The sequence below is a fragment of the Rhinolophus sinicus genome, chromosome 13, assembly GCF_057876585.1.
Source record: "Rhinolophus sinicus isolate RSI-liver-muscle chromosome 13, RSI-T2T, whole genome shotgun sequence".
In the NCBI taxonomy this organism is placed as follows: Eukaryota; Metazoa; Chordata; class Mammalia; order Chiroptera; family Rhinolophidae; genus Rhinolophus; species Rhinolophus sinicus.
The window spans coordinates 21,429,840-21,457,420 of NC_142513.1; the positions used below are offsets into that span (position 1 = coordinate 21,429,840).

A 27,581-nucleotide genomic window follows, 5' to 3' on the forward strand; every position below is an offset into this window, starting at 1 on the left:
AGTGACGGAAACACCAGGATTTTGCCCTTTCATGGGTGTTTCTTTAGTGACATACACACACGTGTGTACACATTTGTACTTTTATTTGTGTATATGCTTGTCTGTGTCTATCTAGTTTTCTCCCACCAACCCCGTTCTTCCCCTGCCATAGGGGAGGAAAGGCCAGAGGCAGCATCTGACACAGACTCACTCTCCCACCTGGAGCAGCTCCCTTAACAGGGGGAGGCTCTTCCCCGAGAGCAGGTCCCTGACCAGCGACAGGTCAAGCCCACTGTTCTTCTTGGAGAGGACTTTCCTTACGAAGGGCAGATGGTCCAGGATGGCGACACCTTCACTTGTGGCACCCGGAACAGGTATCCTGGCCCTGCGGTCCAGAATGTGTGCTTCGAAAACAAGTCTGAAATGTCTGCAGACACAAGCCCTTCCTCAGCGTGGGGCTGACTCTCCATTCAGTCGTGCAACAAATGCCCGCTAGCACCTGCTCTGAATCAGCAAGTTAGGCAGTCACTTAGCAACAAGTCTTAAGTGCTTCTCTCCTCTGGGCTCCTGCCCTCAGAGTGTACCTTCTAGTGGGGGAGACAGGCAACAACTGAGCACTCAGATAAGCAAACATGACAATTTTTGAAAGGGACGAGTGCTACAAAGAAAATAAAGTGGCCAGGGAGACCCTCTCTGAGAAAGAGGCATTTGAGCTGAGACCTGAATAAAGTGAAGAAATCCACTATTGTAAGATCTGGGGAGACAGCAATGTAGGGAGAGGAAACAGCATGTGCAAAGGCCCTGAGGTGGTAATGAGTCCAATGAGTTTATGAAACAGACCAATGAGGTAGGACTATGGTACATGGGGCACAACAGGGAGCTCACAGCCAAAGGTTAAGAAGAGGGACAGATAAATAGATAGAACAAGTACAATACACTTGGATAAGGCCAGAGACAAGGCTTCGCCAAAGGGTTGTGGGAGTCCAGAGGAAGGAGATTCCTTTTACTTGGGGAAATTGGGAGGGATTCCCATCAGAGACACTATTAGAGCTTTGCCTTAAAGAATGACTCAGAATTCACCATGTTGAGAAGAAGGGAAAGAGCACAGTAGGCAGAAGGAACAACACAAGCAACGGAAGGAGGCTGGGAAGTCTGTGGGGGTGGTCAGGGCAGGTGGTGGTGGAAGAGTCTGGAGATAGAGGGCCTGAATGCCAGTAGGAGGAGCTTGGAGGTTCTTCTGAGGGTACTGGGGAGCCATAGCAAATGTTAGAGCAGGGGAAGGGTGGGGTCAGCGTGGGAAGGAAGGCAAATTCTGCAGGTGGTGAGGGGGAGGCCAGAAAGAAGCTTTGAGCATGGAGGTGATGCCATCTCCCACCCTTGCCACTCCCTGAATTCCTATCTCCCTTGTTGTACCCCTTAAATTTTACCAGTTTTCAGGTGTTCCTTGCTGACCTACAGGAAAAGCAGGTGCTGGACCTCCCCTTGGGCCTGGGGCAGCAGCCCCCAGCATAGCAATAACCCTTAGAACAGCAGCCTCCTGCTGGCCAGGACCTGTGGACACAGAGCTGGGAATCCCAGTGGCCACCTCCATGTCTTCACTGGGGACCCACGGCCTAGCACCTCCCAGCTCTGCCTCTCCTAGAACCATCTCTAGCTTTCCTTCCCTTGCTTCTCCCTCTAGTTCCAGCTCCACAGCCTGCACTGCTCACCGCCTCGCATTCCTGCTGTGGGTTCCCTCTGCCTGGAGTGCCCTTCCCCATTGTGTGGGCTGGCTTCAACTCTGGACTCTGCCTCTTCCTGACTGTGTGACCCTGATCAAGTTATTTGACCTCTCCGTGCCCCCGACTTCTTATCTGTAAAATGGGGATAAACATAGTTTGTTGTGAGGAATACATTCCACAATACGCAGCGAGCATTTGACAAGCAGTGGGCCTAACAGCTGCTAATGTGGCTGGGCTACATTGGGAGATGTTTATAAAGATGTAGTACTCCCTTTTAACCATGGAGGTTTTGGATCTTGAGAAGGATGGGTTGGCAGTCCTGGGGGAGGCATCACAGTGGGTGGGCTAGGCCCTGGGAGACTTGAAGCCTTGGCTCTTTACCAACTAGTAGGGAAATATTTCAATTAATACATTAGTACTGGTTCCTGCCAGATGAACTCCAGCCCTGAACAGGTGGCCAAAAGATCATAGTGAAGATCCGGGAGCCTGCAGGTGGGGGGCTCTCTAAGTGGGCAAAAGGGTACCACCAGGAGATGCAGCCTCTGATGCAGCAAGGCAGGGACCAGCTGGGATGCAGCCATCTCCAAGGCAGATGCTGGCATAAGCAGGGCCCACCGAGGGCCCACCACTGTACCCTCCCATGCCACACCCAGAAAGAAGCCACCCAGATGGTAAATGCTTCCCCTGAGCAAGAACAGGAGACCCCCAAAGGGGCTGAGCCTACTCTGCAGTGCCTGAGAAAATTCTGGCACTGCCTTGGATCAGCAACATCCAGGTATTTTGCTGCTTGGTGGCACAGGAGCTCAAAACCGTGATTAAATTGGGTAATAGAAAGAAAGGTTTGTTTGCTTATGCAGATTTTGTACTGGGAAATGTATACTCTTAGCATTAGCTATTCATATTTTGCTTCCAGGCTGATATAAAATTCACTCACCGTTTATCCAACCAGTGTTTAGTCAGTCACTATGTCAGGCACCTTTCTCAAGTCAGGTCTCTTGTCCCTTCCTGCCCTCAGTCAGGTTCACTCAAGTCAGGTCTCTCGTCCCTTCCTGCCCTCAGTACTTCACACCATCTTCCCACCCTCTCCATCTCTTGCTTTAAATCACCCACACTAGCCCCGACTTCTCCTTGAGTGCTTAGTATGTGGCAGACACCACACTAAGAGCTTTACAAGTTTCATCACATCCCTAAGTCCTCACAGAACAGTCAGGAGTCATTAGTAGCAGGCCCATTTTGTAGGTGACAAAACTGAAGCTCGGAGAGCAGAAATGAATTGCCCAAGGTCACACAGATAGTAGGTGGGAGAGCCTGGATTTGAATCCAGGTTGGCCTGGCACTAAGAGTGTATGCACCACTTCACCACATTTTTGTAGGCACTCGAGAAACATTGAGAAATGCTCTTGTTAGTCTCCTGGTCCTTAACGTCTCCAAGAATAGGGCTGTCTGGAATCTTTCTCTGACCTCTGCCTCTAGCTTCTAAGAAGGACAGCTTTTAGAACCAGAACTCTGAAGCCCGGGTGGGTGGGCTCAGGGCAGGAAATTCAACCCTTTGGGCGGGGCTGTGGTCAGAGGAGCTCTTCAGTGGGGGAGGGTCCTCTTGGCAAAGGGGCTTCTGGCCAAAACTGATAGGACCTGTCACTGAGGCTCTAAGGGCCAACATACCCCAGGGAGGACGAGACTCAGAGAGAAGCAGAAGACTTTTCCCTCCCCTAGCCCAGGAGGGGGGTGGGGTCTTGGCATTCCGGGTCTGGGGGCTCCTGCCTCAGGGATGCATGGATGGTGGTTGTGTTTCAGGGCTCAAATGGAAGGAGGGCGGCACAGAAGACACATTCTCCTTTATGGGGGAGGTGGAGAACCAAGGGCGAGTGGTGAAGTTGCAGAGAGTAGAGGGAGGCAGTGTGGATTAATGGTTAGGGGCTGCTTGGTAGTCGTGTTGTCAGAGCCTTAGTTTCCGTTTGTCAACTTGGGGTGCCATAGGCTGTGGGGAAGGCTGAGTGACTGAAGGCCCATAAGACCCTAAGCATGGTACCTGCAGAGCAAGTGCTTGTCTCGGTTTGGGTTCTCCAGAAGGATCTGAGTGCGGGTAGCTGATTTGGAAGGTGATCCCAGGAGACACTGGTCGGGGAGGGGGAAAGTGAGGGAAGAGACAGCTTGGAGAGGTGTGTTATCAGGCAAGTGACCCCAGGGCACCTGGGGTGCTGTGGGAGCCAGTCTGGAGTTGTTCCCTGCCCCCATGGGGTGAGCAAGGAGGGTTATATATTCACTGACCTCCAGGCAGTCCCAGAGGTTGTGGGTAGTTTGAAACCAGGAGCCATGGTCATGGCTATTTGGGGAAGTGCTCCCTCGTGGCCGGTTTGGGAGCTGCTCGTGGAGCCGCGCCCCTCTGACAGGATCATGTGGGCTGGGACAGAGATCCCTTCATCAGCACCAGATGGGACCCAAGATCATAGGTTCTGCCCATCTTTCAGGCTCCTCAGGAGCCCCCCAAAAGATCCTTGTATGACCCTACCCCAGACAAGATGGTGATTGACTTTCTCATCTTCCTTGTGAGTGGGGGTTCACACCCAAATTTAACAAGATTTAGAAAAGTGATGGAATGTGATGTGTGGGGACGCAGACCACCAAGTATGGCTGGGTGTCGGAGATGCCTGGGGAGCTGCAGCCCAGGGCTTAGAGCTCAGGAACTGCCCAGTAAGTGTTCGCTGACCGTGGTGTAAATGTCTCGTGCAGGGTCTCATCCTGGTCCCTCCGTGTCTCTCTTGGCCTAGCCCGTGTCTTGTAGATAGAGGCTCCTTCTGAGCTGCCTGTCCAGGCTGTAAGCTGTTCTTATGTCTGTTTAGGCCCTGAAGTTGGGTAACACCTTTTTCCGAAATGCCCCCGCATCCCTTCCCGCAAGGTCCCTTGTGTAACTGAAGGGCTCTGTGTGCTGGGCCAGGCCTGGAGTCTGGAAACAGGGGCCCTATTATCTGTCATGAACCTGCTGGCATCAGGGAGGCCAGAGAGACAATGGCAGTCATGGCAGTGTCCAAACAGGAAGGGCCTTCAGTGATAAGGCCCCAACATCCTGGAGTCTAGGTAACAACAGTGACGATGACATCACCCACGGATGACATTGCTTGAGTACCTCCCCTGTGCCAGGAACCATTCTCTCGTTTCATCCTCACTACAGCCCACCAAGGTGGGGACTATGATTCTCCCAATTTTATAAGAGAAGGAAACTGAGAACCAATGAGGGGAGGCCACCTCCCAGAGTTAGACACCATTGAAGGGGGCCAGGCCAGAACTCAAAACCTGCCTCCAGAGTCACACTGTTCAGAGAGCTGTCTACTCACCACACTGCCAAGATCAACAAGGCACCATAAGTGGAGGCCAACACAGAAGGCAGGAGGACACAACTGGCTTTCTTATTCTTGACGCCCAGGGAGGCGGCCAAGACCCTGCACGTTATCCACATGTGGTCCGATGTGGCCCAAACATAGCTCGGACGTGGCTCAGATTGGCTCAGAAGGGCCTGAACATGGCCCAGATGTGGCTTGGATGTCCAGCCCCCAAGACTTCCAGGGCCTGAGTTCGGACAAAGATACACTCCAGACTTCAGGAGTCACAGACAAGGGTTTATTGCAGAGAGAGACACCTACAGAGCCAGTTCCCACATTCCCACTGGGACCCCGTGTGCCCTGGATGGCCACTGTGCAAGTCTTCACTGGGAGAGAGGAGAGAGGTCCAAAGTTCTACGAGGACGCTGGGGTGACCACGAGGGCATCCTGGAATTGGAGGAGAAAGTCAAACGGGTTTTTTTTTTACCTCCTGCCTTGTGATTTATGCTGACTTGTCCTCCTCAAGGTGACCACTGCCATTGGGGGTCATGACCCTGAAGTCACTCATACAGAATTCTTGAAAGGATCAGAGGGGTAGGTTTGTGTGTGAACAGTGATGCCACGCGGGGGCTTGGGGCACAGGTAAAGTATCTGTGTGCAGAGTGTGATACTGTGCAGGCTTGTTGTCCCCAGTCCCAGCTGGTCACCAAAACTCCACCAAAAGTGTCATCAAATGCAGATTACTGGTCGTATCCATTGTGTCCCAGGCAGCTAAATTTTTAACAAGGCTCTTGCTTTTTTAAAAAAAGAAAACTAAATGTGATATGAGGAACTTAACCTATTAGATTTCCCCCAATATTGTATTGTGATCATTTTCAAACGTATAGCAAAGTTGAAAGAATTTTACAGTGAGCACTTGTATACTCATCCCTTAGATGTTACTATTAATTTTTGTAAAAAACCATACTTGCTTTATCTCATATCTATCCATTTACTCCTTAGACTACATTTTATTAGGTTGGTGCAAAAGTAACTGTGGTTTAAAAGGTTAAAAATAATTGTAAAAACCACAATTACTTTTGCACCAACCTAACAAAACATATTATAAAGCTATAAAAAGGAAATCCATGTGCTACTAGTCCAAAACAAATGAACAGAGCAAAACAGGAAATTTGGAAACAGATCCAAAGAATGAAATGATACCTTTCCAACCCAAACTGCAAATGATGGATTATGTGATGAAAGTTGATTAAAAAAAAAAAAAAAAAAAAAAAAAGGACAGTTGCTAAATTCCCCCTAATAAGAGATACGTGAAATAAACCAAGCTCTAGACATCCAGTTATATGGACACCAGTTGTCCACCCAACATGAATCAAATGCAGTATGTGTCTTAGATAAACTGCTTATATTAGAATTGGATCATTGCATTATAGTCCATTAATGCATGACCTGTGCGTTAAGATATCTGTTGGGTTTTACAGTTGAGGAAGCTGGGCTCAGAGAGGCCAGAGGACCTGCCTGAGGTTCCCTGGCTAGACAGAGGCAGCGCCGGGATTTGAACCAGTCCTCACATGCCTGAGTCTAGACTCTCAGCCTCCTTCGGTACCATTCACAGTATGTTCCCATTATTCTCCATCAAAGCCAGCTGCAGGGTGGACACGGTTTTTGAGATGGGCAGCTGATAATAAGTCACATGTCAACTTGCCTTTGAAGCCAGTTAACAAAGCCTCTTACCCTCCCCCTAAATTCAACCCTAGTGGGATAGGGGACATTTTTGAGACTTTGTTTCCTCTGGGGATTTCTCTGGAACTAAACAGCTCAGAAATTCAGTGGTGCCAGGCCACAGCTTTAGGCAAATCAGGACTAATAAGAGTTATAGGTTTGGTCCGAAGTGCCTCCTTGGCCTTTGGTTAGACACCCTGGCCATGGAAGAAAGGGCAGTTACTTGTGGGTTTTCTTAATTGTTTATCTGCTTTCAATGTCTCTCCCCCTCTAGAGTGGACTAGAAACTCCAAGAGGGCAGGAGTTTCTGTCTGTTTTGTTCATGGTAGTGATCAGTGACTGGCACACAGTAGGTGCTTAGTAAATGTCTGCTGGCCAGCTAACTGAGATAGAACCACCTCACTGTCTTTGGCTTGTGCGAGGTTGGGGTCCAAAGCAGGGGATTATCATGGCAGGAGCTGAATGCAAATCTCAACTGTGCCACCTACTGGGTGTATATCCTTGGAAATGGACTTGCCATCTTTGAGCCTCAGTTTCCCCATCTGTAAAATGGGGATGAAACAGGATCTACCACATGGGGTGGGTGTGAAGACTGAGTGAGATACTACCTATTACCCAGTGCCTGGCACAGAATGATTATGGACTGTTACTATTAATGATAATATTTGCAAATGGGGGTGATGCTGCTACATCTCCCCTCTCCAGAAGCTACCAAGGAAAGTCATATGCTCAATGAGCATTTATTGAGCATCTATTATATGCTGGGCTTTAGTGAATGAAAGAACAAATGAATGAGTGAATGACAGATAAAAGCTGGAGGTGTGTTGACCCCAGGCAAGGACAGTTACATTCTCCCACTTACAGATGAGGAACTGAGGCCCTGAGAGAAGAATGGACTTGCCCTAGGTCTCCCATGAATGACCAGAGGGGCCAGGGTTGGAGCACAGCCCCCCACCTCCCAGCCCAGGGCTCTCTCAGCGACTGTGCCTTCCCCGTGGCAGGATGTTTAACCCCACTCACCTTGGTCAGAGACCATGAAGCTTCCTCGAATCCCAAGGCATTCACCATCGACATCATGATCCCGGATCTTAATTTGCCTGAAATAACAAATGTGGTCAGAGACCGGTGGGGCCCGGGTGGGCCTGTGCGGCCGTGGGCAACCTCACAGTTTCCAGAGGGGAACATAGGACCTGGCACACCCGATTCAGACTGTCCCTTTTGCCTCCTCTCATCTGTTCTCCGGCCCAGCATCTACCCAGGCTCATCTCCCCAACCTTTGCCTCCAGCACTGGCTTCTGTCTGTTCCAAAGGGCATTCCTCACATCCTCTCCCACTCCTGCTCAGGAACCATCAGGGGCTCCCATCATCCACAGCAGCACTGTCTATACTTTGAAATTTCTCAGGCTAATAAAATAAAGACATGAAAAACGTGGGGCTGGCATAAGTTACCAATTTCCCCCACCCCCATGACCTGGGGCTTAATTAGAGTAATTTCACCTTTACCCTTGACTTCCTCCACTACTAACACAAATGACAATGCCAACAGCAGCAATGGCTAAGGAATGTTGAGCACTGACTGCGCCGGCACCTCCTCTCTGCCCCTATAAACATCATCTCTCTACTTCTGAGGAAGGTGCTTTTATTTCCCCATTGTACAGATGGAGAAACTGAGGCTCAGTATGATGAGGTAGCTTCTCTAAGGCTAGGCAGCCAGCAAGAGGGGAAATCAGGACTTGAACCCACGTTTAAGGCACATCAAGTGTGCTCTACAAGTAGTTGTCTATTTACACCTCTGTCTCTCCTGTTGTCAGCCCGGTAAGGCTGGGCATTACCTAGTTCATCTTTGCATGTCTAGGCTCTGGTACCAGGAAAGGAATTGGGTTGGGAATTTGGAGATGGGAGAGCTTATTTCCAGCTGGATGACCGGGAAGGCTTCCTGGAGGAGGTGGAATTTGAACAAGGCTCTGAGGATGGGTGGGAAATGATTGAGAGGGGCCCCAAATGGAGACTCAGGCAGGAGAAGTAAAGCTCCCACCCTCAAAACCTCGGGGAGTGGGAGGATGGATAGCAAAGAGACCCACCATTTTCATTTGGCAGCAGGACGGACATGAGGATCTCGGTGACGCTGTCTTTCAGAAGTTCAGGCTGTGAGACAGAAGGGACATCGTTACCTGGGCTGAGAAGCCAAAGTCCTCCTAGACATTCCTCGGATGGATACAGTCCAGCCCCACGGTGAGGGCAGCTGGTAGAGATACTGGAATCCCAAGTCCCCTGGCAATCAAAGCTACAAGGGAGGGTTCCTGAGAGTGGCACAAACCCAGCTGGCCCTGGGGCCTGGCAAGTGGGGGGGCTGGGGTGCATTGGAAGGATACACCCTTTTCCCCCCATTCTCAGGGGCTCTACTGGTCTGTTCCAGCAGAATTGCCCTGAGGAAATTTTGCCCTGTATATCCTGAGATTTTGACTTCTCGAGGGAAACCAGAAGTCCTGGTTTTCATGTGGAAACCTCCCCATTTAAAAATATTTGTGGGGGTGGGGTGGGAGATGAGGGTAAGGGGGATCGAATATGTGGTGATGGAAGGAGAACTGACTCTGGGTGATGAACACACAATGGGATTTATAGATGATGTAATACAGAATTGTACACCTGAAATCTATGTAATTTTACTAACAATTGTCACCCCAATAAATTTAATAAAAAGAAAAATAAAAAAATTAAAATAAAAAAATAAAATAAATAAAAAAAAATATTTGTAAACAAAACAAAAGAGAAACATAAGGAGCTCCCCCCCACCAAAAAAAACCCCCTAAAACCCACACCATGGCAGAAGACAGGATTCAACCAATTTGAGATGTCTGATTTCATCTGACTCAGATGGGGAAACTAAGGTCAAGAGGGAAGGGGTTGTGCAGTGTCACTGAGATGAGTCTACACGAGCAAAATGAGATTGTGATCAGAAGGGATTGGATTTCTAACGTGGGGTCAAAACTTCACAGAAGGAAAGTGAGTGTGTGTCTGTGTGTCTGTGAGTATGTGTGTGTTCTCAGCTGTGTTCGGCATACAGTAGCTGCTCAGTAAATGCCTGAACCAGGAGGTTGGATTCTGGCTGATAATGGGGAGGCCAACCAGCTCACCATGGGGCTGCCCACGGGGACCTTGGTCAAAGCACATTCTGGGCAGTGTCTGCTTTCGAAATGGATCATCCTGAGCTGTCCCGTGTCCCCAGGGACAAAGTGTTAATACTCACGTTGAACAGGCCAATGCCTGAGTTCATCAGGTGGATTCGATTAGTGCTGCAACAGAAGATACCCATGAGAGTGGTCCCTCAGAGTCTCATTCATTCATTCAACAACTATTTATTGAGCACCTACTGTGTACCAGACACAGTACCGGCTCTGCAGAAACAGCAGTGAACCAAATCAAATCCTTGCTTCATGCGGCTTACACTATAACTGGAGGTGGGGGAAGTGGGGAGACAGACAACAAATAGCTGCCTGAAGAACAGGAAAATCATCCTCTGGAGTAAGGACTGTGGCAAACAGGGCATCTCGGTTTCCTTCTAATGGGGGTACCTGATTCCATGTAGGCGTGCAGGCACACACAGCAGCCAGATACTCTGATTTTTATATTTTGGTAACTCATTTATATTAAAAAATACCTAACCCTATGTGAGCTGATAAAAAATACATCCATGCACTTGAGTTGTCCTAGAAGGGTCTAGTTTGCAGCCCCTGAGCTCTCTGGGGCAGCAGGAGGGTGGTGGGATCTGGGGAGAACAGGCAGGGACGCAGAGAGCTGGCGGTCTGAGCTTCGGGGCTGGGCTCCGTGGGTGCTCAGCGTCTGGGTATGAGTGTCATTGCCACTGTCTTGGAGGGGCCCAGAAGAGGCCACCCACGGCCAAGGGAATGGTGCTGGACAGGTTTTTCCCATCCCAGGGTCAGCTTGCCCAAGGGCTGCTACAAGGCCACTTCCCTTTCCTTCTCTGTCTCATACTTGGTCCTCGACAGCAGGACAGTTCAGGTAAGGCAGCGTTTCTGCCTGTCCTGGAGTAGCCTGCCCTGGATGCTCACACCCTAGAGATTCAAAACACTAGGTTTTTAAAGAAACCCAGTGGTCGCCAGGCAGGACTCATTTTCATCACCAGAATCTTCACAATGATTTGTTTACATGTTACCTGATGTCATTTAAGTTGAGCATAAGTCCGTCACCTTCGGTGTAAAACTGAGCTTCTAAGCTGGCTTCCTGCAACAAGAGAAGCCCAGGCACCATTTCTTTCAGAGGATGCATCAGGTGTGGGGTGTGGGGTTACGCAAGGAGGGTCTGGGGTCAAGCTGACACTTGAATCTCAGCTACTGGCTCTGTGACCTTGGAAAAGGGTTTGACCTCTGGCCTCACTTTCCTCATCTATTAAATGGGACATACCTGTACGCACTTCCCATTGAACAGATAGGATTGTTATGGGGAATGATGATGAGGAGGAGGATGACAGCAGCCGATATGCATGGAGCCCTCACTGGGTGTCAGGTAGTGTTTTAAGGAGTTTATATGATTTATATGATTATTTGATCCTCACAACCCAACGAAGTAGCTCCTATTATTACCCCATTATAGAGGTGAGGAAACTGAGGGACAAAGATCGGTAACCCCCTAGTAATATTAACCATTATTATCGGAAAGGTCAGAAGTGAAGCCAAGTCTCAAATACGGGTGCTAAACGTATGCATCAACTTGACCTGTGGGCTGGGGTGAGCCTGAGGGCAGAGTGTCAGGCTCCAGCTCCAGGTCGGTTGCACCCAGAAAACAAAGCGGTCCTGCAGACTTGGTGCAGGGACCTTTTGAAGAGTGCCTGCCATTCGCCATGGCAGGGCCAGATCTCCAGGGAGTGAGGCTGGCCCGGGCAGTCCATTCCCGTTGCTGGTTGGGGGATCAGAATATCCCTCAATACAGGAAGCCAGGGCACTGTGTATCCTGTCGTCTTTGTGAATGGCACCCCTGAAATTGTGTGTGGATAACCCGCACAGATGCACGCAGAGACTCTACTGGAAGGATAGTGTCAACATTAGCTTAACAACCAGGTACTGTCCAGACTCCTTGGTGAGGCATCCAGGGCCCAACCATGAATACTGCCATGTCTTTCTCTCTCCTTTGCCCTCTGTAGAGGGTGCGGTTGGTGCCCCACTCAGATCCTCTCTCTAGGGCCGGGCATCCATCCCTCTGTTGCTGAGCACTGCAGCTAACAGTCCACAGCCACCCCTTCTCTGGAGAAATGCTGTTGCTTGAACAGAGCTGGTTTGCTGGGAGGTTATGGCCTTCCTACCCCAGGGACCGTTGGTGGCCAGTAACTGACTAACAGGGGGGTACAAGAGGACTGAATGACTAGAAAAGTCACAGAGTCAGAGCTGGGCCCCCAAAGCTCCCGATTCTTGGTTTAGAGCTCCCCCTACTCCAATCCTACGGGGTAACAAGAGTGGAGGAAGTGTTTAGCAAAGCAAGAGAGGTGAATAGGAACAGCAAATGGGAGGGTCCCCCAGATTGCTGCCAATGTCACAGGCAATTGAACTTACCACGCCCAGGGTGAAGAGGGGGCGGCGAGCTTCATTGGTGGCAAATATTTCCAGCACGATCAGTTGGGCCACCTTGGCACTGCCCTTGTCCAGAAGAAGCTCTGGGCGCTCCTGGGTTAGAATCTTCGCTATCTGTGTGCGTCCCAGCTGATTCGCAGCCTGGAAGGACATCAGCCCTGCATGTGGCCTCCCAGGTGCCCCACCGTGGCCCACAGGTCCCATGTGGCCATATGGCACGGCCTGTGCCCAACTTCCTGGCCTCCCTGCTTTCTCTCTGCCCCAGCCACACGTCCTCTCAGATCCTGGATGGATTGTTGCCCTCCCCACCTCATAGCCTTTGGTTGTGCTTCTCCCTCTCTGGAATAGCCTTCCCTCCAGGGAAGCACTCCCTAGTTTCCCCAACTCTGTCAGGTACCCTGTAATGCTCTCATAATCCTTAGAGTCTGTGCTTTGTAACTGAAATATTATCTGTGTGATTGTATGCAGGTCAACCTGTCCTGTTAGACTGAAATCTCTGTGAGGACAGGGACCCGGTCTGTAAAAGTCACCAGTGCTGGAAAGAAAGAGCATGTTCCCACGGTATTTTATTCCCCGGAGGCCAGTGGACAGACCACAGCACACATCCGTCAAGCTGCAGATGGCCAGACTAACCTGTTCATTGATCACCTTGATGCTGGACTTCAGCCGACGGGCCAGCTCAGGAAGCTGAGGATGAGAGGAAGCCAGAGCAGGTCAGCTGGAGGGGACAGGGGAGACACACCTCCAGCAGCTCCACTGCTGAGATCCCAAGCACCCCAGAAAAGCTGAGGGGGTTGGTGGTCCAGGCTATGTGTTTGTCACTGGTGGAAAAGAGCTCTGTCAGCTGCTGTGGGGCACGGGGATTCCTGCTGGCCTGGACTTTTACTGTGTCTAGTGGTGGTTGTGGGTCTGTGGGCTGCTCTCTGCTCCCAGAGGACACAGAGAAATGATCCAATTCTTACTATAGTCATGAATGTGGTTGCCAGTGACCACTCCTCTTTTCTCACCATCTCAGCCCCTTACCCTGAGTTCTAATCCTCACAAGCTTGGTTATCTGTTGTCTGTCAGCTGACCTGAAGTCCTGACACCCTCCCATAACTTTGAGCCAACTCTTTCCCCCTGTGGGCCTCAGTTTCCCTACAAGTCACGCTGGAGGAGGAAGCACACTTTGGTTGACTGGTGGTGGTTGCCTGCTGTGCTGTGTTGATAAGGATTCCAAGGCTGTCTCGGCATCTGGGCTCAATAAGAAGGAGGGCCCTGATCAATTAGTGATGTCTGCTGCCGGCCCCATAGTGGGCAGCAGGAGCACAGCTGACATCCCCGGACCACTCAGTATCTAAGATGCCCTTTGGCTCGACAGTTCTGTTATTTGGCAGAGGAAGCAGGTTCCGGAGGGCAGAACTAAGACTGGGACCGGGTGTTACAGGGAAAGTTTCAGCTTTAGAGCCATATGTCAGAGGCAGAGACTGTTAAGGAAGAGTGAAAACTCTTCATTACTAGAGGGGTTTAAACTGAGCCTGATGAGATTCGTGCTGGCGGCTTCGGGGTCCTTGCACCCCCTTTGATACAGGAAATTCTCACGATACAGTAGCGATGGCTCCATCCTCTGTCCCACGTCAAGGCTTACCACATAGTCCAACAGGACCATGAGTTCTTCTGGAGGGAGCAAGGCAGCGATGGCAGCATTCATCACATCCTGCCTCACGGTGAGGCTGAAAGGGGCACTGCCCAGGGACGGTGTTGTCAGGGAAACTGCAGACTTATTGAACCAGTTGGTCACATTTCCCTGTGAGTCCAACAACTTGGCCTAAGGAGACACAGAGCAGAGAGTTGGCTGGGATCTTTAATTCCTCAGCTTACCCAATAACAACCTAGAAGGAAATGACATCACTCAGCCTGTTTCCCTTTTTGCACTTGCTTCCAGGATGCTTAGCTTGGAGGTCAGTGCCTTGCTGTAGGTAATGAGTTATCTCCGGTGCCTAGCAACATATACTCTCCCTGCACACCTCAGATAATCTCTGATTTTTAAAAAACCTTAGATATCTTATTTGGCATTTGCGTTTCAACTTCTCAGATACCTCACAAACACTTTGGATGAGGGGAAAATTCAAAACTGCAACAAAATCAATGGAAATGTTTGATGCTGCAGTTTTCCAAGGGACCCATGAAAACTGGTCTGAGATTCAAGCTGCCCAGGTTGGCATGCTCCTTTAGGGAGTCCAGCCCCCGTGGGAGTGTGTGGCTCCACATTTTACAGAGCATTGACAGTTACTGGGCTCCTCCTGCCTGCCAGACCCTATGCAGTCTCATTTCTTCCTCTCTTTGGTGATTATTATTATCTGCATTTTACACATGAGGCCACTGAGGCTCAGAGAGGTGAGGAAACTTGCCCAAAGTCACACAGCCAGGGAGTTGTGGAGCTGGGAGAGAAACTTAGGTCTGTGTAATCCTTGATGTGTTTTGATCCTGAGCTCTTGTTTCAAGGTAACCAGATATTTGGGGATTGGCAGGGGCTTGCCTGAGAGAAAGGCCAAGAGCCCCAGTGCACACACTCTGGCCCCTGACTGGGGAAATTAGGGTCAGAGGACAGATCACCAGGGTCTATGTTCTGTATGTGGCCCTTAGATTCCACCTGCTATTTTTTCTCCCTTAGAAGTGTTTACATGGGACATGTTCAGCTTGTGGAGATTTTTCTAAATCAGCCTGTGTGTCCTAATCATGACTGATGTTTTCTCCCCTGAAACAGAACCACGGTGTCTGACCTTGGTGGTCAGAGAAGGGCGGTGGTGTCCCCATTTTACTGTCAAGGTCCCATGACACTCACCCTCAGGTTGAGCTGGATGCCATTACCCTTGATGTGAGGAGACAGGAGGTCAAACTCCAGGTGGTCAGAGCTGAGGGAAACGGGCACTGCTCAGGAACGAGAAGAAAGTTCTGTGAGGATGGAGGGCAGTGCTGGCTGGGGTGGTTTGGGGGCTGCTTTTGGCTGGAGCTGCACGATTGCACGGTAAGTGTAATATCATTATCACGGGGCTAGTGGGGAGGAGCAGTAGGAATGATGATGTTGATAATGACGATGATGAAAATGATACTGACTGACATTTATTGAGCATCTATCAAGCGCCAGGTGCTGTGCTAAACCTTTACATGTGTCAGCTCACTTAACCCTCATAGTAACCTTAGGAGGTGGGTCCTAGTATTACCCCCATTTGACAGATGGGGGTACCAAGGCTCAGAAAAGTGGAATGATTGCTCATACTGTGAAAAGAATTGAACCCAGTGGGTCCTCTGCCATCGTCTTGGTTTGGAACGAAACTGACCTATTGCTTATAACTCGCCACCTCCCCGACTAGACTGTGATCTGCACCTGAGCAGCGTCTGGATCTGTCCACTGGATGCTCGTATTTGCCTCGTGATTCCCCACTTGGGCACCAAATTGTTGGGCGGAGAATGGGGAGGGCAGCAGAGGGGGCGCAGGGGCGGGCGGGGTGTTGGTCTTTGGCCCGACTATTCCCTCACCCTCCCTACCCCCCCACCTCCCACCCTGCTCTTGGGGAGCAGAGAAGCCAGAGAGATTTTGATGCTAGCCTTAGTAGCCTTGGGTAGTCTCTTCCCGCTTCAGCCTCAGTTTTCTCATCTCAAAATGGGAGTGTAATAGTAATACCTGCCTTGTAGGTTGTACACCTACTAAAGTTGGCTCAAATCTGAGCTACACCAGACTTGGAACTTGAAGAATTGGGTTTAAGCCTTCCCCTATCACTGACTTCCTCTGTGAATTTGGACAAATGACTTAATTTCTCTGAGTCTCAGTTTCCTCATCTGTGAAGTGAGGTAATGATCCCTGCTTCACGGAGTTGCCTGAGGAGTCAGCCAGACGGTGTATATAAAACACCCAATATTTGCTCTATGCGTGCACTGATTCCATTCTCTTCTACCCACTCCTCTTTGGTCACCCCTTTGAATGAGCCTCTTCAGATCCCAAAACAGTAGATGGTAGAATTTTCTTCTTCCCATCAATTCCCACTCCAAGGAGTCTGAGCACAGCAGAATTCTGAGGTGGGGGCAGAAACCTATGTTCTCCTATCTCTACTCTCAGGGAGGGAGAAATGTCCACCTTCCTAAGCACATATCTGGTCTCTTACCTGTTCCCTCTCTTCTAATAGCCCACAGTGGTTGCCGTATCATTCATTCATTTATCCATACAGCACACACTTGAAAACACTTCTCTGTGCCAGGCAGAGCACCTGCTAGGTGCCTGGAACTTTCCTGTAAATTTTTAATCCTCACTAACAATCCTGTGAGGTAGGATGTGTAAGTCCCATTTTACAGATGAGGAAACTGAGGATGAGGAGGTAGAATTGGCTTTCCCATAGTCACAGAACAAGGCAATGGGAGAGCTGGGGTTTGAACTCGGGTTTATCTGGGGCACCCGCTGGCTCACATGGAAACTTGCACATAGCAGGTACTGGTGAAGTCACAGTTGTGTTCAATTCCTATCTCATCCCAGGCAGGGATCGAATGATGCCCTTCCTATCTGCTGCTGGGCCGAGTTGCTGCTCAGGCCTGACTGGAGAGGTGCTGCCTGGGCAGAGCCAAGGCCTGGAGGCCGGCCCAGCAGTACAGGAAAAAGGTGAGAGAGAGCAGTGCACTTACCCCTCACCAGGCGCAGGAGGTCTGCATACATATCCTCAAAAGCCGCCTCGATCACGGGACACAGCTGTAACAGCACAAATGCAGGGGCTCCATCAGGGGCCAGCAAGACAGACCCAAGCAGACTCATGAACAATCTCTCTGTGCCTTTGGTGGGTTTCTAGCCCCAACGCATCCCTTTGCCCACTGAACTCTTCCTTTCCCAACCCCAATCGCCAGCAGTTCTTATCAGGAAGCAATTTTGTCCCCCAGGAGACATTTGGAAATTTCTGGAGACATTTTAATTATCACAGCTTGGGAGGTGATGTTACTGGCATCTGGTGGATACAGGCCAAGGATGCCTAAACACCCCACAGCACACAGGACAGCCCCACAGCAAAGAATTATCCACATGGGCTTTGGGCGATTATTAAGTAAAGTAAGGGTGACTTGAGCAGAAGCTCTATGATACCGTGACAATCTGATAACCAAGATGGCTACTAAATGACTAACGGGTGGGCAGCATATACAGCACGAAGATACTGGACAGAGGGATGATTCACATCCCGGGTGGGATGGAGCAGGACAGCTGGAGATTTCATCACGCTACTCAGAACAGCGCATAATTTAAAACTTATGAATTATTTATTTCCAGAATTTTCCATTTAATATTTTTGGACTACAATTGACCATGGGTAACTGAAACCTTGGAAAGTGAAACTGCAGATAAGGGGAGGACTACTGCATTTTAAAAGTCTTCCCAGGGGGTTCTGCTGTGGGAACTCAGGTTGGGACCCATGCGTTTATACTGACAGGGCTTCTGCATTTTCTAGATGGGCTCCTGCCAGATTTCAACATGCTGTAACTTTTCCCTTCACGTCAAGTAAAATATTCATATGACCATCGTATTAAATCCACTGAGTCGTGTTGGGAAACCATGATGACTAACGGAAAGCCAGTTCTCCCATTTTATTTACTATAGGTGGCTTTTCACCCTTAAAAGCAGATATTATGCAAAGAGCATTTTGTAATCCCAAGTTCGTACCATCTTTTCTAGTAAAAGTAAAATGTAGTAAATGTAAAAATACAGTTTTAGCTATTAAAGTATGATGACAGTTAGTGTGATTTTGCTGGAGGCTGGGAAGAAATTTCCAGCTGGGCCCTACTTTAAGAAACTCCCACTGTTAAATAGAAAAACATTTTTTCTTAAAAGAAAAATTATCTTATGTAAGAAAAGCCAAATTTTACAAAATATTCACTTTCAGATTCCTTTAAGAAGGCTCTCTGGACTGGTTTAGTAAAATATTAAATATGATGCTATTATAATAATTATGAATATTATACAGTGGCATAGAAAATAGACATAACTTAAAGAATATCAAATAGTATTGACACTGAGTGCAGCCACATAAAAATTTGAGTGCATGTGGATGGAGACTGGAAGGCAACATGCAAGAGAAAATGGCTGCCAAGTTGGAAACAACCAAAATGCCCATCAATAGACAATTGGAGGGCCGGCCCGGTGGCTCAGGCAGTTAGAGCTCCATGCTCCTAACTCTGAAGGCTGCCGGTTCGATTCCCACATGGGCCAGTGGGCTCTCAACTACAAGGCTGCCAGTTCGACTCCCGCAAGGGATGGTGGGCTGTGCCCCCTGCAACTAGCAATGGCAACTGGACCTGGAGCTGAGCTGCGCCCTCCACAACTAAGACTGAAAGGACAACAACTTGAAGCTGAACGGCACCCTCCACAACTAATATTGAAAGGACAACAACTTGACTTGGAAAAAAGGCCTGGAAGTACACACTGTTCCCCAGTAAAGTCCTGTTACCTTTCCCCAATAAAATCTTAAAAAAAAAAAAATAGACAATTGGAGAAAGAAATTGTTGTACATTGATACAATGGAGTATTACTCTGCCATAAAAAAGAATGAAATCTTACCATTTGCAACAACATGGATGGACCTAGAGGGTATTATTCTAAGTGAAATAAGTCAGACTGAGAAAGACAAATACCATTTATCTCACTTATATATGGAATCTAAAGAAAACATGCAAACAAAACAGAAGTCGACTCATAGATACAGAGAAAAAACTGATGGTTGCTAGATGGGAGGGGGATTGGGGGATGGGGAGAAGGCGAAGGGATTAGAAAGTACAAATTGGTAGTCACACAGATGTGAAATACAGTATGGGGAATATAATCAATAATGTTGTAAAGATTATGTAGGGTGTCAGATGAGACTGGATTTACTGTGGAGATCACTTCATAGATTATATAAATGCCTAATCACTGCACTATATACCTGAAACTAATATAAAATAATATTGAATGTCAATTATAATTAAATATATATATTTAACTATATATAATTATATATTTTTTATATATATATATATATATATATATATATATATATATATATAGTCACAGGATGTAAAGTACCGCATAGGGAATACAGTCAATGGTATTGTAATAACTATGTACGGTGTCAGAGGGGTAGTAGACTTGGGGGGTTATCACTTTGTGCGGGGTGTAAATGTCTAATCCAAATGTCTAATTCCATTATGTTGTTTTGTACACCTGAAACTAATAAAAAACAAGTAGCTGCCAAGTTAAGGTACAGGGATTATAAGTATTTCCCCCCCAAAGTTGTTTAGTTATTAGATCATCTTTTCATTTCAAAAAGTTTTATTGTAAAAAACATTTGCGTTATCTGACAAGGTGTTTTGAACTCCAGGAGGCCCACTGTTGTGAACACATCTTGGAATTTATAGTGGAAATCAATGGTCAAAGTGGATAAATTCAACTTGCACTTTTAGTTTACCTGTGGCATATAAGGAGCATATAAAATGAGATAGACCCATGTGTACTGATTCAAAAAATAAACCCAACAGGACCTGTGAGTGACAGACCCCTAAAACTGGCCTTGGAGGGAGGGTTTACACCAGAGAAATCAGCAAATGGTACAAATCTGGGCTCCCTCCCCTCGACCACTCAGAGTCCACTGTTAACGATGCATCACTGTTTACAGTCTCCGGGTTGACTTTTGGCACTTTCTTTACTCGGACCTCAATGATCCATTGCTGAAAGAATGATTCGGGCCCAGTTTCCCACTGAGGAGACACAAATTCCTTAGCACTGGTTTGCAGTTCCACCCAAGCCCCACAAGGGGAACAATCTTTGCAGGCCAGGGAGGCACTGATTCCACTCACCTGGCTTTTCACCAGTTTGGGCAGGGCTGGCACCAGGAGGTTCATGACCTTGTTGGCTAAGGAGTTGACCATGAAGGAGAGCCTTCCAGAGAGGAGAAGGGGAGAGAGATTAGGAAAGGTCAGAGAGGATCTCCTCTCCCCTGTTTTATAGAAGGGGAGTCTGAGTCCAGGGGAGGGAGGAACTTGCCCAAGATTACAGGCCTGTAAGAGACAGAGCTGGGAGTAGACCCTGAGCTAGGTGTAGGTGGTGGCAGAGCGTTCTCTGGGATTGGGCTGGGGGTTGTCACAGAAATTTGTGCTGGACTCCGGAGTGATGGCATTTGGCATTTCTCCCCATTGTCCCGGTAAGGAGAAGTGGAGAGAAGTGCTATGTTTTTGAGCCCCTGCTGTGTGCAGTGCACTCTGCCCAGCGCTTGCTTATGGCTGTGGCCTGAGCGAATCCTCTCCTTGCAGTTTGGCAGGTGAGGCACAGGGTGGCGACTTGCCCAGCAACACCCAGAGAGTAAATGGGGAGATGCATTTGTCTGAGACTCCAAAGCATGTTTTTACACATGGCTCCATGCAAGCCTGCCTGGGGTGGTGTGAGGGCCCTAGGAAGGGGGCTCCTCGCCACCTGTAAACGTTTGCCCCACTTCCTGGCGTGATGCCTGAAATCCCATCATTGTGGCTTCTACCCTTGATGTCTTGAACTTTCTTGGCATCACAAGTTCCCTGAAAGGAGCCCCAGATCTAGAGTCAGGAGAGATAGTCTCTTTCTGCCTCTGAGCGTCAGTGTTCTCCATCTGTAAAATGGGGCAAGGCCACCACCCCGCTTCCCTCCCAGGCACGGTGGGAGCCCAGTGGGAGGTGGCCACACTCACTTATGCAGCAGGCTGATGCGCAGGCTCCCATGACTGCTGGAGCATTTGTCGAGGACAAGACGGGCATCGCCCCCCTTGCTGGTGTCCACTCGGATGATGGCTTGGGCCTCCGTCTGCATGTGCATCTCCACAATGGTCTTGACCAGGGGCCTGGGAGTGGTGCCCGAAGCTGTGAGCACCATCCTAGCCCCCGGCTAGAGCACACCTCCTGTCCCTCTGCCTTCTGGCACCCTCACCTCCCTTCTCAAACTTTTGCTGGGTGCGCCTCGTCTCCCCAATTTTTTTTTTTACCCCAGCATGTCCTAGGCTCAGTTTTTTGATTCTTCTCCTGGTTTAAATCCACTGCATATGACAACAGCTTCCAAATTTATACCCAACCCCCTACTCAGATGTCTAACAGGCGTCTCAAATTTAACATGTCCAAAACATACAGTGGATCCTCCCCAAACCTGCTCTTCTCATGATCTTCCCCATCTTGATTGCTGGCCACTCCATCCTGCCCGTTGCACAGGCAGTCACCTTGGAGTCAGCCTTGACGCCTCCGTCTCTCCTTCTCTCTCTTCCGTCACATTCAATCATTAGGAAATCCTATTGTCTCTACCTCCCTCCAAAACATATCCAGAACCTGACCGCTTCTCACCACCTTCCTGACCCCAGGCCCTGGTCCAAGCTGTCATTGTCTCCTCTGAATTATTTCAATAGTTTCTGGATGGCCTCTCCGCCTCCACTCTTACCCTTATACACAGCATCCAGAAGATTATTCAAAATGTTAAAGCATGCCATGTCCCTCCTCTGCTCAGAACCCTCCATGGCTCCCATCTTCCCAGTAAAAGCCAGTCCTCACCTTGGTCCACAGGCCCTATGATCTGGCCTCGGCTGCCTGCTGGCCTCACCTCCCACCGTTCTCCCTCTCTTCTCCCCACCCCTTGCTATTCTTTGAACAGAGCACGTGTACTCTTGGCTCGGGGCCTTTGCACTTTCTCTTCCCTCTGCTTAGAACTCTTTTCCGTGCATGGAGGAAAGGGGGGAATGAGTGCATGAACGTGTCAGTCCTGCCGTACCTGACTGAAGGGATACTCACGTGTTGAATCCGGCCACCATGTCCAGGGGGACTTTGACCACCAGCTCCTGGTCATCAGCTGAGGGTTGCACCTGCAGCTGGAGGATGCTGGCTGAGGTGACTTTCAGCCTGGATGAGATGTGAGAGAGATGAGATTCATCTGACCATCATCCCCAAACTTAATCCTCTCTGTTGTTCCTGTCTCCCCTGGTGCCCAGCCAGCAGCTGGACCCAAGCCCAGTCCACTGACCCTCCCCAGCATGGTCTTGCCCTATCCCTCCCCCTGCCCCCTGCTCACAATACTCCGATGGTGCCCCCCTCACTAAGGAGATGAATCCCAGCTGCTTGGGCTGGGACCTTCTATGACCTGGCCTCACTGACCTCCCACTTGTCACCTTGGGCTTTGAGCGTCAGCCATGCCGACTGACTCCCACTCCTCTATGCCTTCGCCCAGGTCCCTCTACCTGGAATGCCATTTTCTTCTTGTCTCCTGGTGAGTCATTGGCTCCACTGAGAAGCGTCACCTTACCTCTTCACCCTCTCACCCCAGGTGACCTTCCTCTGGGGTCTCCCTGTTAGGGCTCCTGTGTGACTCTCTTATGGTTCTTGTTAACTCCTCTGGGAACTTCTGAGGAAGGAACTTCATTTGTTCTATTCTCTGTGGTCAGGCACAGAGCTGACACCAACTGATGCTTGTTGACTGGCTGGGTGTGCAAAGTGTGTCCTGGGCAGAGGTGTGGGCACGGAGCTCCCCGTTTGGTCCTGTTCCACTTACCAGATAATAACGTTCAGGACAGAGTTCACCAGGCTGCCCAGTATGCGGATGCCCCTGGCTGGCTCCTCCCTCACAGCGTTGAGCAGAGGCAGCTGCTGGAGGATGTTGACAGCATCGTGATTCTTCAGCTCCTGTGTCAGCCCTGGGAGCGGATTCCAGGGATTAGGGGACAGCAGGAGGAGCAAGAAGGATGGTTGGTGGGGCTTCCAGGCTGGGACAAGGCGTCCCTCAGGGCTACTCAGACCTGGACACACGGCAAGTATATGGATGGCTCTGTCCGAACCATCTCCTCTGTGGAGATGTGGCTTCGAGGACGATGGCCCAGATGGGTCATTTTCACATGACGACTGAAGCTGGGGCATGAGTGGGACCATTCACACCCCTGAGGATTGCCAGCCTCTGCCAGGAGCACTGGCCAGGACACTTGGCACATGGACATGCATCCCTCCCTCAGCCAGCGGCAAACAATTCCAGAGCCAACAGACAGAGAACCCATAAGGCCCTCTTTGGGGCTGTGTTGCTGCTAGAACACCCTTGCTAACAATTCTCTGGCACCTACATCCTATGGGCCTGTTGTTCAAAGAGCCTCAGGTGCTGAGCAGAGAAAGGAGGAGGCAAGATCAGGGGACCGTGATCCGGGAACCCTGCCGGACTCTTTCCCTGGCAGCCTGAGTCCGTCTGGCTGTGTGCAGAGCAGGTCAGAAGTGCTGGACAGCTGCTGCTTAGGAAGCAGCCCTCAGCCAATGACTGATGGGAATTGGTGTACAAACACCCCAGCACCCTCCACCCTCGGACAGGATGACCCACGTGTGTGTGCCCCACTGCGTCCCGGTGTCCCTGTGTGTCATTACCTCTCAGCAACAAAAGCACTCTTTTTGCCTGCTCTGTGATAATGGAGATGGGCCCTGTAAATATTCCTCCTTCGCCAGCTTGGTGCAATGTTAAGGTGAGCCCTGTCAGTAGGGGCTCTGGAGGGACATGGAGGCGGAGTGGGCTTCCCTTTCTGGCTCTGGTGTGCTCTTCTCGCCAGGATGCTTGTGGTGTCACCATCCATGGCTGTGAATTCCACAGCACTCCCGAGGGCAGCTAATGATACTGTGGACACCCCAGCTAGGCCCCAGGTAGTTTCCAGGAAACGGCTTCTCAGTGAGTCAACGGCAACCCCCTTCCTCAGGGGCAGCTTTCCAGAGGATTCCATTGACTCCCCGAAGGCAGTTTTCTACTCTCTGGCCTCAGCCTGCCAACTGTGGACCAGCTCTGACCTGTGACAACTCGGTGTGGAGTGGGCTTCAACCGCACTCCTCCCAGGAAGTCTGGGGAGGAGTCTCCCCCTCCAGGTTCATTCTGTCCTTGGATTAGCCTCCCAACCTCCTCAATTCCTGGGGAATTTTTGGAGTTCTTTTTTCCCTCCATCTTAGCCAATTCCCCATGGCTCCAATCCCTTGCTCATAATTCTTTGCACAAAACACCTATTGGGTTTATCGTGCGATTTCTGTCTCCTGACTGGCCCTAACTAACATAGTGATCCAGTAGGAGGGCTGGCTCCAGCTCCCAGCAGTAACTGGCCTGCCCTCACCTGACTTGCTTCCCACTCTCCTGCAGGTGTTTTCTGCGACCACTTCTAAAACCAACCACTTGCAAACAGCTCCTCAACTCAGATTCTGCTGCTGGGGAACCTAAACCATGTTTGTTCCTTCTGTCTGACATTCCATGTGCTTGCAGTCCACAGGATGGGCCCAGGGCACCTGTGCCCAGAACTCTCTGCTCCCTGTCCCTACTTGGGGATCCCTTCCCTGGCTACAGTGCCTGTGTGGCCCTGCGAGACCTGGCCCCGCTCCCCGCCCATCCAGCCCTGGCCCAGGCCCACTGCACGCAAAAGGCGGGTCTCTAAGTGCTTTAGATGGACCTCCAAGCCAGCTGGTTACCGTCCTTTCAAGGGACAACACTTCGGAGCAGTGGCTCTCAGCCAGGCTGATTCTAGCCCCGAGGAGACATCTGGCAATGTCTGGAGAGTTTGGGTTGTCACAGCTGGGCGGAGGCTGCCGCTAAACATCCTAGAATGCACAGGACAAGCTCCCCCAACAAAGTGATTTGGGCCACAAGGTCAGAAGTGCTGGGGTTAAGAAGCCCGACCATAGAGTTCTTGAAGCCCGACCATAGAGTTCTTAAAGCTCTTGTTCCTCCCTGTCCTATTGGAGAGTCCCAGCAACGGCGAGGCAGGCCCTCTTGTTTCTTTCCAGAGGAGGACCGGAGGCTCAGGGAATTGCCCAGGGCCAGAGCTGGAGGGTGAAAAAGCTGGGCCTGGGACCCAGGCTGCCAGACTCCCAGCCGAGGTTCTTTGCTCTGGGGACGGCTTGCGCACTGACGCTAATTCCAAGGAGGTGCTCTGCCCTCGGGGTTCTAGGCATGGATAAGTAGGAGAGGCAGGTGCATCACTGCACAGCGTCACACAGTCCTTCTGCTGGCTATGGAACCTCAGAGTAGTGGGGTTTTGGAATCATGGAATTTGAGATTGCATGGGGATCTTGGAATCATGGACTCTTGGGATCACAGACACTCCCAACCTTTAATAACTCACCCGCTTGAGTCTCACCCTAGACCTGGGGTCCCAGCCGTGCCTTGTACACCCCCAGTGTTGGGGAACTCCCTCTCTCATTCGAACAACTTCACCTGCTTGCCCCCTTTGCCTTGCGGTGCTGAGGCCTGGTGACCAAGACTTACTTTCTTTGATGACTTCTGAGCTGAGGCTGAGAGCCGCAGGGGGGCTGAGGGTGGCTCTGACCAAGGTGGCTGCCAGCAAACCACAGAGGAGAGTGAAGGTCCTTGAGCCGGCCATCTTCCTAGGGCTCAGTGAGCAGCAGGTGGCAGGCGCCTGAACCTGGGGTGAACACAAAGGGCCCTGTTAGCCAGGCAGAGGCCAAGGGCAGGCCCACCATACCTGGTGACTTGGGGCGTGGAGTCCAGGAGAGGCTGCTGAGTGAAGTGGTTAAGAGAGTGGGCTCTGGAGCCCGACTGTTTGCGTCTGTGTTCTGCCTCTGCTGACAGGTGCTAATTGTATGTCCTAGACAATCAATTTAACCTCTGTGCCTCAGTTTACTCACCTGGCAACTGGGTGTAATGAAGTAGTGCCCTACTTCATAGCGTTTGGCACTTAAAATACTCGATGGCCCAACCTCAGCCAACTCCACCTCCTGCTTACTCCCCTTTTGCTCTATGAAGTTCCAGTCATTCCAAGCTGCTTGAAGGTCCCAGAACATATCCCGTTCTCTCTTGTGTGCACCTTTGCCCTTGCTCATCCTTCTTCCTGTAATGCTTTCCCCTTTCTCAGCTCCCTGCTGAACTCCTATTCATCCTTTAGAACTTTGTTCACATGTCCCTTTTCCTCCATAAAGATTTCCCTCTCCAGTAGCGAGCGACCCTAGACCACACTTGGAGAAATATTGCCTTAGGGTTCCTGTGTGCCCAGGACAGGAAGTTTGAAGGCAGAAAGGACATGAGAATTCAGGTAAGACTCAAAGTGGCAGGAAAGCTGTTTGTTTAATCTGCAATTCTAAGGGGCCTGAGGAAGTAATTGGTGGCTGCTTGGAATGAGGAAGAGAAAGGCAGAGAGTGAGGGATAAGCCTATGGGTCTCTTGGGAGAGGAGCTGAGGGTATTCTGGCCCTTTTGCTGCACTGTCTTCTTCATGGAGTAGCTATAACTTGGTCCTGAGCTCCCCAGCTTGCGCTCGGGCTCAGCCTCTAACCCCCTATGGAAGCTTCTGCCTCCTGTCGACTGTTCTGCTTGAAGGGAAGGAAGATACTGACCCAGAGACCCAGGCCCTTGCTTGGCTCAGCATGTGGGTTTCTTGTTGCCAAAGACAAATGTGGCATCTGGATGACATGTGTCTTCTGTGAACTGGAACAGCGTGAGCTATTAGAGACACTTGTAATAATGAGTCAACATCCACCTTCCTGAACAGGCCATGAGCTCTGGGAGGGAGCGTTGGTTCTACCTGCTCCCCATAATGTCCGCAGTACCCAGCATAGTGCCTGAGACACAGTGGGCGTCTAATAAGTAAATTGTTGCTGAGTGAATGAATGGCCTCAAGGAGCCACAGAAGAATGGGGAACCCGAGCCTGCTTAACTGACAAGGTGTAAGCCATGGGGACCCCTGTTGAGTCACAGGACCCCCATTCCTGTGTGTCAGGAGGCCTGGGGGTGGAGGAGAAATATCATGGGACTCAGAATCAGACAGACCCAAGTTGGAGGACTGCCTCTACTACTTGCTGTGTGATCTTGGGCAAGTGACTTACCCACTCTGAGCCTTAGTTTTCTCATCTGTAAAATAAGGGGTAATAATAATACTTACATCACAGGTTTGTTGGGAGGATTAAATGAGACAATCCATTTGTGGCCTGGATGCCATAAGAGCTCAATGAATATTAGCTGTTATTATGATTATGACAGTTATTTTTACTAATACTGGGGTCAGAAAGAATCACCTTGCAGTCAAAGCCAGAAACAGAGATGACACCCTGCATCCTGCTCTTTTGCCCAGTAAGCCCCCCAACCCCCTCTGTAATCTTTTTCTTTCAAGCCCTATGGCCCTGTTTTCTCTCCACTCTGCACTCTATTCTCCTCTGCTCAGAGGTGCTCAGGGAACCAAGAGGATGATTTCCATTCCTGTGGAAAAGTATCTCCTCTCCAAATTCCAGCACCGTACACACACCCCTCACATTGTA

At 50.0% G+C, this 27,581-nt stretch overlaps 1 protein-coding gene across 2 annotated transcripts; it reads right to left on the bottom strand.

Annotated features, from left to right (window-relative positions):
* Window positions 1-5,301: 5,301 nt before the first annotated feature.
* BPIFB1 (BPI fold containing family B member 1) lies at window positions 5,302-25,868 on the bottom strand. Of its 2 annotated transcripts, XM_019715876.3 has the most exons (15): window positions 25,580-25,868; window positions 22,859-23,000; window positions 22,105-22,212; window positions 21,024-21,173; window positions 20,164-20,245; window positions 16,975-17,038; window positions 15,146-15,231; window positions 13,949-14,128; window positions 12,955-13,008; window positions 12,304-12,462; window positions 10,914-10,981; window positions 9,987-10,032; window positions 8,821-8,884; window positions 7,760-7,836; window positions 5,302-5,464 (listed from the first exon to the last, which is right to left on the bottom strand). In XM_019715876.3, exons 1-15 carry the CDS (start codon window positions 25,692-25,694, stop codon window positions 5,432-5,434), a joined length of 1,428 nt encoding a protein of 475 aa, XP_019571435.3. In that variant the 5' UTR covers window positions 25,695-25,868; the 3' UTR covers window positions 5,302-5,431. The 2 variants fall into 2 exon arrangements, with proteins under 2 accessions (XP_019571435.3, XP_088645325.1); XM_088789199.1 differs by lacking the exon at window positions 25,580-25,868 and having other exon boundaries at window positions 22,859-23,448.
* Window positions 25,869-27,581: the final 1,713 nt, after the last annotated feature.